This window comes from Echeneis naucrates, chromosome 19 (assembly GCF_900963305.1).
Source record: "Echeneis naucrates chromosome 19, fEcheNa1.1, whole genome shotgun sequence".
NCBI classification, from domain to species: Eukaryota; Metazoa; Chordata; class Actinopteri; order Carangiformes; family Echeneidae; genus Echeneis; species Echeneis naucrates.
Window position 1 is genome coordinate 16,875,436 of NC_042529.1, and position 15,131 is coordinate 16,890,566.

General features: G+C 41.5%; 1 protein-coding gene across 1 annotated transcript in view; it reads right to left on the reverse strand.

Moving 5' to 3' along the window:
- The window catches only part of cacna1g (calcium channel, voltage-dependent, T type, alpha 1G subunit), a 230,136-nt gene that overhangs the window by 57,949 nt on the left and 157,056 nt on the right, over window positions 1-15,131 (reverse strand). The window contains exons 22-23 of the mRNA XM_029527030.1: window positions 14,170-14,293; window positions 4,141-4,209 (exon numbers count right to left, since the gene is read on the reverse strand). Of these exons, the coding sequence (XP_029382890.1) occupies window positions 4,141-4,209; window positions 14,170-14,293 (193 nt within the window). The remainder of the gene's footprint in view (window positions 1-4,140; window positions 4,210-14,169; window positions 14,294-15,131) is intronic.

Below are 15,131 nucleotides of genomic sequence, written 5' to 3' on the forward strand. Positions count from 1 at the left end.
TGAACCTAAGATGGTGTAACCTGCTCAGGGTTCAATAAAAGAGAAGATATGCTGTCCAGACACTGAGCAGTATGTCTGAGTCCAGACAATGTTCCACAGGAATTCAGTCATATCATAACAATCCTTGTTTACCTCCCAACACCGGCAAATACTGATATTTTGCAAAATATCATAAATGAAGCTGTTGCCAGGATATAAGCATCCATATGTAATATCTGGACACAATCAATCATGTTACCATGTCCTCCCACCTGGCTGGATTTACAGAGTTGGTTAACTGTCCCATCAGAGAAATAAAACACTTGAGCTGCAAATGTCAGAGAAGCCTACAAAGCTACTGCTGTACCTTGTGTAATGAGGCAGCATGCAACTACATGCAGAAAATGGGCACCTGAGGCGAGTGAGCCTCTAAGGGTCTGTTTTGAATGTTCAGATTAGAATGTGCTGCCGGAAAGTGATGGGAACAGTATGGACATTGACAGCCAGCTTAATTTTTTAACTAAGTACAACTGAGTAAACCCTGCCATACCTAGAAGGAATGTAGCTATTTCTCAAATGATGAGCCCTGGATCACAGGTGACATGAAAGAACTCCTCAACCAGAAAAAGGAGGCCTTTCGTGATTGTGACAAGGAATGACTCAAACACGTACCACATGAGTCAAAGAGGAAATCAATGGCAAAAGTGGATAACAGAAAGAAAATAAATGAGGAATTTAATACAGCAACATCTTTGAGGATCTCTTGTCCTGTGAAGGCAGCTGGTCCCAATGGTGTGTGCCCAAGGTTGCTTAAGGGCTTTGCTACCAAACTATGTGAACCTCTCCAGAATATCTTCAACCACTAGAGATGGGGCAGATCCCTGCTCTTTGGGAACATCTTGCATCTTACCATTAGCAAAAAATTAAATGTGATGAAGCAGACTGGTGCACCACACTGGTGGGCATTTGAAGATTTATGAAGACTTATGTTTCATATTTTTCAGGAGTCAATACTTAATATACCACATGCCCTGCTTATTGACTTTGTGGAGTGGTTGTTTCCATGGAGCATAACTGTGAAAAACATAGAAAGGGCAAACCTTCTAATTATATAGGCAATTCTTCAAGTAATTTATATTCCAAAAAATTGTATCCTGGCTGATTTGGTTTTTAGACTCAGAACCAGCCACAGCAGAGACAGCTGAGTAGAAAGTCAATACTCTCACAATAATAACCTACAACCTGACAAGGGAGAGTTTTGGACTAGCGGAGAAGAAAGTCAACATCAAGTCTGCACACCAGCCAAGCAGAAGAGAAAGGGAACTCCATCGTTTGAGGGGAGAAATCAAGACGCTCACCAAGCAATTCAAAAGAGCCCTGGCTGATGAAAGGGAAGGCATCAAGGATCCGGATCCACTCAAGGAATTCCTCTGCAGACTCTGAAGAGCAGAGAGCACTTGAAAGAAGAGGAAGAATAGGGTGAACAAAAGATCCCAGTTCACCAAGATCCCTTCTAGAAGCAAAATCTGGAAGGCTGACCAGTCCTAGAGAAGATTTTCTTTTCTGCACTGGCCAAGAGGATGACCTTGTACATGACAGAGAGTGGACGTCAACATTGATATCCAGAAAGGTGGAATTCCAGGCTTTTCTGGATGCCTGGTACACACTGGAGTTCTTAATCAGATGATCCATGAGGTCAAAGCTAGCAAAGGCAACTTGACTGCTGTTTGGCTGGATTTGGCCAATGCATATGGAGCAGTGCCTAACACCCTGATCCATGCAGCATTAGACCACTACCACATCTTTCAGGACATTAAGGGAGTGATCACAAGCTACGATTCAAGACAGTCCATTTTACAACTCAGTGGCAAAGCCTGGAAAAGGGCATCGTAACTGGCTGCATAATCTCCCCCGTCCTCTTCGCCATAGGAATGAACCTCCTAATAACAGCCCAGAGTCCATAAATGGAGTCAGGCATCAAACAACCCCCAATATGAGGTTACATGGACAACCTTACCATGATGTCCACAATCCATGCAGAGGTAAGGCGGGTGGACCAAAATAAAGTTTAAGCCAAAGAAATCTAGGAGTATGGTGATCAGGAATGTGACATTGACCAGCAGGTTCAAGTTGCATGTGCAAGAGGAAGTGCTTCCATCAAAAAAGAACAATCCAATCAATGCTTTGGAAAGTGGATCAATGACTCTGAACTACTGACAGGAACAACATCACCAGCACAGAAAAGCAGATGAATGAAAGACTGGGGAGGATTGAAAAATCAGGGCTCCCAAGGACGTTTAAAGCATGGCTCAACACAGACTGTTGCAAGACCCATGTGGCTTCTGACTGTGTATGAAGTCGAATGAGTGGAGAGGAAGCCAGTACGAAGCCAGTCGAAGGAGTGGAGAGGAGAGGTACTAAATCATTTTAGTACCGCCTAAAATGGTTAGGAATCCCCCCCAAGCTTCACTGCAGGGCGGCTCCAACTTCCTCTCTCATACATGGTTGAGGAGTTCAAACTTGCAAAATGCAGAGATGCAATGACATACAGAGACTCCCAGGATCATCACGGTACTCATGACGCTCACTAACACCTTAGAGCAGAAGAGAAACAAGAAACGCCTACCACTTTAAAAAACAACGTTAATTCAGTTTGGAAGGGAGGGGAAAAGCGAACAACCATAGCAAAAACAGCAACCCCTGTGCTACAAAAGGCCCAATCATGGGAAACAGAGGTAAACCAGGGAGGAAGGCGGCAGTTCCCCCAGTTTGTCCAGACAACCCTGAGTTCAGATGTGGTACTGTGGTCTGAATAGGCAAAAAAGATCATCCTCATAGAATTAACAGTCCCATGGGAAGAGGGTGAACCAGGAAGCATGCCAAATACCAAGACCCTCTGCATGACTGCAGGGGAAAGGTTGGCAAGCATGGCTGTTCCCAGTCAGTGTCAGGGAAGGAGAGAAAGGCAGCACCTCACAGGATGGGGGAGGCAGCAGAAAGAACCTCATGCTGGTTGTGGACTAGCAGTGGACTAGAGTTAAGCTGGTAGCCAGGAGGAGGAGATGGGCAGTGACTTGGCCAGCACTGCCAACCCACCGCCGGGAGAGTGTTGTGGCTACGGGTTGAAACACCTAATAATTGGTGGGTACCACCTGGTGACATCAACTCTTCCTGGCCAAGGCTACATTCATTTAAGGTGAATGAAGGATGTTTTGTGAGCTAAGGATAAGGGCATGGACAATTTTCTGTGGCAGTCCACAGAGTTTACATTGGGCCTTCACTTCATGTAGCTGTAGTGGAGTAAAGTTCATTGGTTCCTAATCTGGCAGTTGTTCCCCACAAAAGGGTTATAAAATCCATCTGAATTAGACTTTTTTCTAATCTCTGCTGTTTTGTTAAATATCTAAGGCTGGGAGACTTCAGAAAATGAGCTGAAATTTGGACATAAAAATTGCAGGTGTCTTCTATGTTTATATATAGGTGATGTTTAGTGAATTTTCCACTGCTGGCGACATTAAAACATATCTTTTTATTTGCTAATAACCAATCATCACTTTTGTGCTTCAATTGAAGAGATTATCTGAAAATGAAATGATACTTACATTTAGTGACTATGTGTCTTTGTGCATAAACCTGAAGTTCCTGAGCCAAGCAACAGAGTCCATCCTCCCTTCTGCCTTTGCTTTCTCATGCACGTGCATGCATGACCCCCCATTTAAAGCTGGGAAATTTTTAATACTGGTGAGACTATGCTCTGCTTAGCATTTTGACACAGCCCTCAGAATGTGTAGGTCGATATTGTATGTTATATCAATATCTGCTCAAGTTGGAGAGTCATTCTTTTGATCTTCTTACACACACTTTTGACAGTATTTTTATCTCTGGATAGTTTTCAGTGTCAAGTCTCTTGATATCACTAAGCATTTTTACATTGACACAAACAAGAACTGACACATCTGTGCTCATTCTCAAAGACATATTAATGAAAGATATTTATAGTATATAGCGTCCTGTAACCTGGTTCATTAGTGACTAAAATGCTTTTGAAAAATCTGCACTGAGCCTTATGTGTCAAAAGAAATAATCCTACACAATCCTACGGCCTACAATCTCACAAAACTGAGGTCGAAACAATGCTATGTGTCAATGCAAATGTCTTACCTTTACACTCATCTCTGCTACAAAGATTGCTGTGAAGATGTAGTTCGACAATGTAAGGAAGATCCGTTCCTGCCAAGAAAACAGAACAAAGCTCATTCAAATAGTTTTAAAGATTTAAAAACTACTTCTTCTAAATGGATCTTGTGCAGAGTTAAACGATGAACATCAAGAGATATTTTTTTCATAGTTTTAACATCTAGTTAAAACTAATAGTTTATTAATTTTTATTCATTATTGTGTCAGGAAGCCTGATTTTCACTTCTAATATTTAGTTCTACTGTCATCCTATCCCCTTTCTTACCTCAGGTGGCATTAATAGCATGCAAGCTTGCTTAATTTTTACTGTCTTTTTTTTTTTTAGTTTAGTTTGCTTTTCAATGTTTGCATGTGCATTTCAATTTCTAAATACCTGATTTGCTTGCTTGTATCGATCTTGCTTGGCTTTCGACAAGTTATCAACCCACATGACAAAGTGAAGGAAATGCCTTCATTAAATTTAGAACCACTAACCCTAACCCTAACCCAAAAAATTAAAACTAATTTTGATAAATGGGGCAAACTTAGGCTTACATTATGGGGAAGGTCAATATGATCAAAAATGGTGGTTGCACTGCAATTTAATTATGTCGTTATGATGTTGCAAGTGTTGTGAGGTCCCGAAAGGGGGGTGGAGTGTACCATCTCCCACACCCCTCAAGTTTCAAAGAGACTGTTGCCTCCAACAGAGATTTCCCAGATCCCTGCTAAGTGCCATCCTGGGCCTTTATCTGAACCTGGCATCAAAAGACCCTGCTTTCTGAAACAATAAATTGAAATCTGTACCACAAATCAGCATAAACCTGCCTAACCCCGCAGAGAGGTTTCCCTTCTCTGACCCTCCACTCGGGTTGGCCTGATAACATTATCAGGCAACGGATGTAAATAGCTGCTCTGGAATGCATCCAGGCCAACAAAGACACAAGGATTGATATAATAAATAATTGGATATTCCGATCAATTAGGGAAACTGCAAACATACCAAACTCATTCCCCCTCAAGAAGAGGACTTCACAGCTGTTCGAACCATTTTTCTATGAGATAATCTGGCTGATAGAATTTACAGCGGACAATGAACTATTCCAATTATGTAACAGCAGCACCACCTGAATGATGAACCACCGCAACCGATGGCATATTACCTGAGCACCGTGATCTATGTGCTTTGTTGTTGCTTATAACTGTTCTGTAAAAAGAAAAAGAAGCTTCATACACAGTCCGTAGTCATGCAATTCTGATTTTCCACAGCCAGTCAAGACCCACATGAAATTTTCTTCATTCATTTGGTTGTTTGTTCCGTGATGTAGTGAAGAACTAATAAATATTTAATTGTTTTAGACACAATAAGATGTAATCATGTCCACCGAAGTAACCACAACAAGCAGAGAAAACTGTACCTATCAAAATGATACATTTCCCTTTGTTTTAGATAATTTTAAACTTGGGTAAATGAAAGGCATAGTTAAAATCCAAAAACCGCCTTCGTTATGCTGTGAAGCTAGAGGGAGAAATTTGATTGGACCAAATTTGCACAGACAGCCAGACCACGCCCGTGGGTTGGCCAGCAATAAATAGTCAATACAAAATTTTATCATTGGAAGATGTTCGAAAAAAAGTTGGAGAGAGTAGTTTTTTCTCTTCAGTAGTTCTGATAGGAGAGTTTCCCCAGGAGACCTGATGGAGCAACAACAACAAAAAGAAACGCAGAAGTCAGAACTTAAACTAAACTACAAGGGCTAAGCTCCTACTTGAAGCTTGGTAACCAGGGCCGCTTGTGCTGCACATGGCTCCAATCTGTTTTCATCAGGAAAGAGAAGAATAATTTGAACCTTTAATTAATATAGCCAAGCCAATCGCACAAAAGACAACATTGCCACTGAAGAGGAACAAGCCAAACCAATGGGAGGCCACGACAAAGGACCTCGAAGGGGCCGCTCTCGTTGGACATCTCCTCCGCCCTCCTCTGCCTTTTTCGTGGCAAGGTAAATCGCCAACCAAAAGTAAGGTTTTACTTATCTGCTCTCCCAGCTGGTTCCTCCTTCCTCAGAGAAATTGTCATGATTCAGGAGTCTGGACCCACAATGCAGACGAGACGAAGAGATAGCAGGTAGCAAAAAATTAGTAATTTATTTGCGTTAAGACAGAAGGGCTGGAGCCAGGAGGAGGGGGTTACTGGGTCTAGGAGTGTCCCGAGGCAGTGTGAGGTGGGCCTGACAAGGGTTGAGGTGTTTTCAGACTGAATGTAGGTCAGGTTTTTGTGGTCGGTCCAGACCACAAACAATTATTTGGATCCCTCCAGCCAATGTTGCCACTCTTCCAGGGCCATCTTAACAGCCAGAAACTCCCAATTCCCCACATCATAGTTCCTTTCTGCGGGGTCAACCATCTGGAGAAAAAGGCGCAGGGATGGAGCTTGCTGTCCAGCCCATGTCTTTGGAACAAGACTGCCCCAATGCCAGTCTCTGACACATCTACCTCGACGACGAACTGTAGTGTGAGATTGGGATGTATGAGAACTGGTGCCGAGGTGAACGATTGTTTCAGCTTGGAGATGGCTGAGTTTGCAACTGAGTTCAGAACTGTACAGAGGGGGATGTGAGACAGGTTGGAGGATCAGGCACCCTGATAATCTGACACGGTAATCCTGGATGAATTGTCGGTAGAAATTTGCAAACCCCAAAAACCTCTGAAGTTGCTTTCTGGTCTCTGGAATGGGCCACTCCGCCACCACTCTCACCTTCTCTGGGTCAGTCCTACATTGTCCCTCCTCAATAATGAATCCCAGAATGTCATCCAAGTAGACATACACAAAACGATTCAGAGAGGGTTAGGGTTAGGGTCAGAACATCGTTAATGAGGGTTTGGAACACCGCTGGGGCGTTGGTTAGACCAAAAGGCATCACTAGATACTCAAAGTGCCCTAATGGGGTGTTAAAAGCAGTTTTCCATTCGTCTCCCTCCTTGATCCTTACTAAATTATAGGCATTACGGAGATCCAGTTTTGTGAAAAGAGTGGCTCCTTGCAGGGGGGTGAAAGTTGTGTCGATCAGAGGTAGGGGGCATTGATTTTTAATAGTTATATTATTCAGGCCATGATAATCAATACAGGGTCTCAAACTAGCATCTTTCTTGGTCGTAAAGAAGAAACCCGCAGCCACCGGTGAAGAAGAGGGCTGAATAAGCCCAGCTGCAAGGGAGTCTCTAATGTATGCTTCCACAGCTTCCATAGCTTCCTGTTCAGGCTTGTAGAGGCGGAGAGTCATGGTAAACCTCTGGGACTTTGGAGAGGTCGGGCAGATCCAGAGGAGGATTGAGAGAGGGAGGACAGCCACTAGCTGGGGACCAAGCAGATTGTAGACAGGTTGCATGACAGAATGGACTCTACTCAATAACTCTTCCTTTAGCCCAATCGATGAGAGGGTTGTGTTTTACCAGCCAGGGATGACCTTGGATTACTGCAGTGGATGGAGTACAGATGATGTATAATTGAATAATCTCTCTGTGGTTACTGGACAGAATGAGTGTGATGGGTTCCATCCTGAGAGTGACGTGAGCCAGCAGGCGTCCATCCACCGCCAGAGCTGTCCGGGGTTTATCCAAAGGCTCCAACCTGATGCCCATTTGCACCGCGACCTGCTGATCCAAAAAATTCTCTTTGGCCCCAGAATCCACCAGGGCCACCAGAGGCAGAGACAAAGTGTGAAAACATAGAGTTGCCGAGAACTGACACCGGTGCTGAGACGGAGGCAGATCTGGGCTGTGGTGTCGCAACAAGGGACTGAGCCTTCTTTTCTCGGTGGTGGGAGCACAAATGGGTATCGATCCTGTTGGCCAAAGAAATTAGGGATTCGAAGTTGCTGGGATCCTCCCTTGAAATTAGTTCATCTTTGATACGACCACTTAGCCCCTTCTTGAAAGCGGTCTGTAAACATTCCTCGGTCAAATCAAATCAAATCAAATCAGATTTATTTGTATAGCGCCAAATCATAACAAAGTTACATCAAGGCACTTTACATATAGAGCAGGTCTAGACCAAACTCTTTATAAATTTATTTAAAGAGACCCAACAGATCCCCCGATGAGCAAGCACTTGGCAACAGTGGCAAGGAAAAACTTCCTTTAAAAGGCAGAAACCTCGAGCAGAACCAGGCTCAGGGGGGGCGGCCATCTGCCTCGACCGGTTGGGTTGAGAGTGGGAGAGAGAGAGAGAGAGAGAGAGAGAGAGAGAGAGAGAGAGAGACAGGCATTGGAGGGGGAGGGGTGTAGGCAGGAACATGTTGTTGCATGAAGTTCATGGAGTTGAGCTGTAATACAGAATTCATGCTATATGGGACCAGCAGGTGTTGGAGGTCCAATCCACCTCAGCCGTTAGTGTCCAGAATTCGATGGTGTGACAGAGTGTTGTCCCTGTTCTAGAGTCATCAGGTGCCGGGATGCGTCACATTGGTAATCGGCGTGGTCAAAAACTCCTCTAAATTCCTTCTCAAAGGCATCAAAACTAATGCTGTTGAATGTGCGGCAGGAAAACCGGGCTTCAGCCCAAGCCAAAGCTTGGCCTCTCAACAGACCACAGATGTCTTGGATCTTAGCGGTGTTGGAATGAAATGAACTACGTTCTAATTGATAAAACCGAGTGGCACTGGACCAAAAAACCCAGACAATGATTTGGCTGACCTGAGTATGGGTCTGGATTGGTGGCTCTGGAATCTTGGGGTACAGAAGTGACAAGGGCAGGTGGAAAAACAGCAGCAGGAGCAGGTGTGCCGGAATATACTGAGGACAGAGCGGACAGTAGTGCCACAACACGAGCAGTAAATTCAGAGACTTGATGGGACGGGGCTTGACTCTGCTCAAACAAGGCACGAATGCTCTACTCATGCTGACCAATAATTGCTCCCTGATGGCCTAGCACTCGCTGGACGGGGTTGGTGTCTGCAGGGTCCATTTCATGGCCAGATTGTTCTGTCATGATTCATGAGTCTGGACCCACAATGAGATGACGAGATGCAGAGATAGCAGGTCGCAAAAAATTTATAATTTATTTGCGTTAAGACAGAAGGGCTGGAGCTGGGAGGAGGGGGTTGCTGGGTCTGGGGGTGTCCCGAGGCAGTCCGAGGGAGTCTGCAGGAAGCGGAGTGAGACCAGATCAGGGAGAATGACGTGTAGGGTCCAGAGGAGTTGCAGCAAAGAAAAAAGGAACTGGGAACAGGAAAACACACAGTCAAACCTGGGTTACAAGATGGACAAGGGAATGTTGAAAAAATGCTAGAAGCCAATACACTATACCACTGAGGTAAGCTGACAATCTGGCGACAAGCTGTGGACTGGACCCGGGTTATAAGCAGTGTGGAGTGAAGGTGACTTGATTGCTGATGGCTGGTAGGAAGCTTGATAGTAGATGACTGGCAGGTGTGCAGGTAACAAAAGCACTAGGATCCTGACAGAAATCCCTGTATTTGACAAGCAACCTTACCTTCATTTGCCCAAGTTATAGTCACCAGCTGCTTGATTATCACTGTCATATCATGTCGTTTCATTTAGTTTATGCTTTGATCTGCACCTGTATATAATGAGCACATGTTTTGATATATCCTTTAGCAATTAATAAACCCATCCCAAAAAAATAAAGCCATGGTTACACCTCCTTCCTTCAGTAATTCTTTTAAGTCAGTCCACAGGAAAAAACATCCCTTCCAGATTGAGACTTGATAAGAGGCAATAATTTACACAATCCTAGACACAACACCAGTAACTATATCTTCTCAGATCTTAAAACAGAATGATACAATACCGAAAGAATTTTTATGGGACAGGAATAGACCCAGAAATAAACTCAGTAAAATATGCTAGCCAAGAGATAGAGGAGGCTTGGAGTTACCAGACCCAAGATTACATTATGTCTCCTTTGAAATTGCCAAACTAGCCAAACATTGGAACAAAGACAACCAGCTAGATTGGGTCACTATTGAAAATAACCTGTCATCTCCCTTCACTTATTGATAGATTATCCCAGTCCTCACATAATATACTGAACCCTATGATTTTTCACTCCAAAGAGAACCCGATGAGAAGCATTGGTAAGACATCCGTATATAGGAAGGGATGGCACCTTTATGGATCATGCCATATTGCTGATTTATATGAAAGTGTGTTCATGTCATTTCCTGATATAAAAAGAAAATACAATCTTATGGGAAGAAAACTTTTTTTGGAAATATCTTCAGAGACTGTATCACATCCAGTATTCAGTAAAAAGATGGAAACCCTATCACTGACCATTTCAAGCGACCACAGAAGCCTCTATATTTTATAGAGCAACCAACCAACTGTTCAGCGATTACTGTCAGAGCCTAAAACAATATGGGAAAGAGATCTGGGATGTCAGATATATGAAGAGAAATGGCTGAGAATTATATCCAACAATGGGAAATGCATCAGGGAAGCTGAGGGGAAATTAGCTTAATACAAAATAACACACAGGTACTATTGAACTCCACAGACACTCAAAAGAGCAGGTATAATAAACAAGCAAGCAAATGGCTGGGAAGTTACAAACCATTATCTCCCATGCTATGTCTATTAGAGGATAAAAGCCAAATGCACAATTTGTATATAATACAGAATTCTCTGTAATTATGGCAGGGACTGCAACACTTCCACTCAAAGTGTGGAAAACACCCAAACCTCCTGAACTGAAAGAGTGAATAAATATTACGATAAAAACAGCTTTATATGAACGCATGCTCAACAGGATGAAGAATAGAAACAAGACTAAAACATCAGCCTGAGACTTGTTCTGGGCTAACATTACAATATCTGACGAGCATACAGCATGAATCTGAGGGTATTATGCACTTTAATCTGTTGTATGGTTACTGTATGCTCTCCAGCTAAGTTAATACCAATATGTCCCATGTCTAACAGTATAATTTTCACTGTACTCTCATTTTAGTTTAATTTTGCTATGTTACATGTAATGAGCCCTATAGGAAATGTCTCACAATGTAAAACGCTGTACTGTCCAACACTGATGATAAAAGAAATAAAAACTTGAATTACCAAAAAAAAAAAAAAAAAAAAAAAAGTTATGTGATCACGTAACTGTGAAAACTCTAAGTTAATGAATGAATGTCGATGTAAACATACTGGTCTGTTGAAATTCTTTTTAATTTGAGGTTTCCTATGTTTTGCTGTGAGAACGTTTGTTCTCATAGGCATAGGTTACAATGGAGATCTTTTTATGTCTTTTGTTGTTAACCATACATTCTTTCGAAAATACAGTGTAGGAGCTAGAAATATGATTTGATTATTGATAAATTATTGTTGACTTTCTTGTTTGTGTGGATGCTTTGTGTTGATGTGTGCATTTATGGATTTTTGAGTCTTGCCCCCTCTGCAGGCTGAAGCACCTATTAAAGCCAAGGGTGGAGCTTGCTAGCAGGTGGCTTTACTGGGAGCACACAGTCTTCACCACAGTCACACACACACACACCTCATGCTCTTGAGACAAAGAGAATTGTTTGTTTGATATTAATTATCTTATAGTATATTTCTTTATTTTCTGCATAACCCCGGATTCTGGAATAAATCTTCGGTTCATCATTTTCAACTTCTGGACATTGGAATTATTTTTTACTGCAATTTTTGTACATCAGGACTTATCCCCCAGGCAGCCTCCACAGTGACTATAGGAAATTAATGAAATGAATGGAACTTTTGAAGTATAGGAAACTAGCCACTACATACAGTAAACTGCTGGATATTGAAGGTTGTAAGTGTTCTTGAAAAATGGGCCAAAGCACTTACAGAATACTTTCTGGTTAAAATAAGCAAAATATCCAGGTAGACAATAGCAATCTTTGGTGTCAAAGGTGAATTTACAACAGCCAGGGTTAGGGTTAGTGCATGCCTTGTGTGCAAAGCCTTTCCACTATCATGCTGTCTCAGTTTCTTAAGTCCTGTTGATATATTGTCAGTATGTTCTTATCTAAATAAGTATATTGGGTTTCATGTTAAGGTTAGACACCTTTCGATAAAGGTTATAAATGGTAATGGTAAATGTTGGGGGGTTTTCGCCGGAAGGCTGGCGAGCATCATATTTTTGTAACTGCACTTGTCACTTTTCCATTTGCTTTTCTTCCTCCATGTGTTGAAACTTTTCCCAGGTAGATAGGCTTCCCCCCTGCACTTTCGCTGTTGTAAATGTGAAGTTAAGTTACTTAAAATGACAATTAAAGTGACTGTATTAACACTGTTACATTTTAGAGCAGCAATTTTATTTTGTTTCATGCATAAATCTGTTAATTATCGGAGAAATGTGTCAAGTCATGTGTGTTGCAAGCTACTGTATAACATAAGATTAGCTTGTCATACTAGGCTAAGGTGTAGTGTTGCCTTTTACACAGAATGTTTAAGGTGGGAAATTTGTGCCGTCATTCCGCCAAACCGTTCTGGATAAAATGTATGAACACTGGGGGTGTTGTTCCACTATTAAGACAGCTCAGAGTCCCTGTCAGAAAAGTTGGTCACATTATAGAGAAACTGACTCTCCCATCTGGAATACCAGAGACTGTGGAGGTGCTGAAATTGGCCATCAAACAGACATTAAATATCACTGATGACTTCAGATTGAGATCCAGATTTTGTGGACTATTTTATTCTCAACTCCACTGCTGAAATTAAGGTAAAATTCAGTTGACTTAATTTGCATTAACCTAATTAAAGTACTGTAAAGCCTTGATAAGATGTTATCAAGTAGATTAAATTAATACAGATGTGTGACAATGTTTAGGGTTTTAAAATTTTAACTAGAAATTTTTCCTTTGATTTGTCATCCACCCCTACATTGACATGGATATAAAAAATGTATGGACAGAGATTTTTATATTTATAACACTGACCACAAATTCATGTTGCAGGGCACTGAGAATTTGGAGGAACTTGAACTTTTAATGGCAATAACTGTAATCAGGAAGGCCTGTGCTTCTAAAAGTGACAGCCGAAAGGTGATTGGTATTGTTATTGTAGCGTGGAAGTCATCATAGGACTTCAAGGTGTTGCCAGGGCTTTCTCTCCACACTGAATCTGGATTATTCCAGGCAGCTGAAGTATACCTTTAAGGTGTTTCAAAAACCTTTCCTGTAACTGGATCCTTCAAAGCTGTCAAAGAAAGCCCAATCCCTCAAGATCAAAATTCTGGCTTGAAACGAGACTGGTTGCAGCTTCTACAGAGTTGGAAAATAGTCATGGAAATTTCTATTGTTGAGTGTTCAAAGTTTTGTTCAAATGTTTCTTACTATGTACAAATTGCACTTTAATATGTTTTATGTTGTGGCACATATGCTGCAGATTTTTCTTTAAAAAGGTCAACATTCAAAGTTCATGCAGCTACTGTACTGTCACATCCATTTGTCCTTGTAAAGTTTGAACAATTAAAAGGCAATGTCATTGCATATTTGGTAGGATTTTTACTTTTATTTCTCCTGTACTGTACTATTTACATTTATTTACATTTATTTAAATTTAAATGAATGCATTGAGTACACTTAAATAAATGTAAAATAAATCAAAATAAATCAATTATATATCATTGATATATTAAATATTTATTTATTTTGCTATTTGTACATTCAAAGGTTTCTGTGTTTTATATCAACTCAATATTTATGTTTAGGTTTTAATTAATACATTTTTGTTTGCTATTTGAATCTAATCATATTAAATGGATAAATAGAAAGGATCTCATTTAATTTATATTTACTCAATACCAAGCAAATTAATTAATAGTATTGTGTGTAACCTTTTGGCTCATTTTATTGAGTAGATATGGTGTATCTTTTCTTACAGTGTGTTTCTTTGTATTTGCATTTTTTTTTTTTTTTTTTTACTTTTTGTCTGTGATGAACTTTTTAATGCAAATGAATCACTCCAAAGTCCTGCATCTTTATCGTGTGACTCTGCAGAGTACACTAAGGGATTGTATTAAAGACTTACAGCACTGCTGGGGTTGATGTGAGGCCTCTCCATGGCAATAGTGATGCAGTTGAGGAAGATAATGACCAGCACAACATGGTCAAACATCTTGTGTGTGATGGTCATATTACACAAGGTCCGAAACCTGGCAAAAAAGAAACAGAAACGTGAAACTTATTACATACAGTGAGCAAATGAAGCAAGCAAGTGTACCAATAGGTGTGTGTTTTGGTATGATAAAAAAACAATCCTCAGATCCCTGCTTTATGCATAACCACAGTTGTCATAGTCCTTGGCAAGCCCCACACAGACCATGTTCTTACACAACCCTTTGTTTCACTAAACCAGCAGATACCTAAGCACAAGACTGGATGACAGAATTCCTACAAAGCAAAAGTGAACAGCAGGCTATGGTGAACTTCAATGTGCATGCCACTGAACTCTGGCCACATTATGCTGTTGTTTCTTGATACGACTTTAAGTACAAGCAGGCATCTGCCATTTTTCAGCTGCCAGAAAGGGGTAACACAGATCCTGTGTCCTCAGTGTCACTTCCTATATGACCAAAACCTGTCAGTCATTTTTTTTTTTTTTTAACTCTGACAATAACAAACTACAGCAAGCTTATCCTTCTAAACTTTTTCATATAATACAGTACAACATACAATACAACATATAATACAGTTTGGCCAACAGTGAATAAAATAGTGGAGATTTTTTTAACTGGATGGTTGGAAGTCAGCAATGACGTAAGGGTCGAGGATGAAGCTGGCAGGAACCCATTATCTCTCCTTCCGGTCAACCAGATATTGGAGGCCCTTTCCACCGCGTCACACAGTGTAAGCCGGGTCCCCTTGATGAGGCGTGGAGGTGTTGGGGAAGGGTTAACAGGGGCCAGGGGATTCAGAACCCTGTCGATGTTGAGCTGCCTTGCCAGTTCATCGTCGATGAGAGAGACATCTGCCCCAGAGTCAATTAATGTA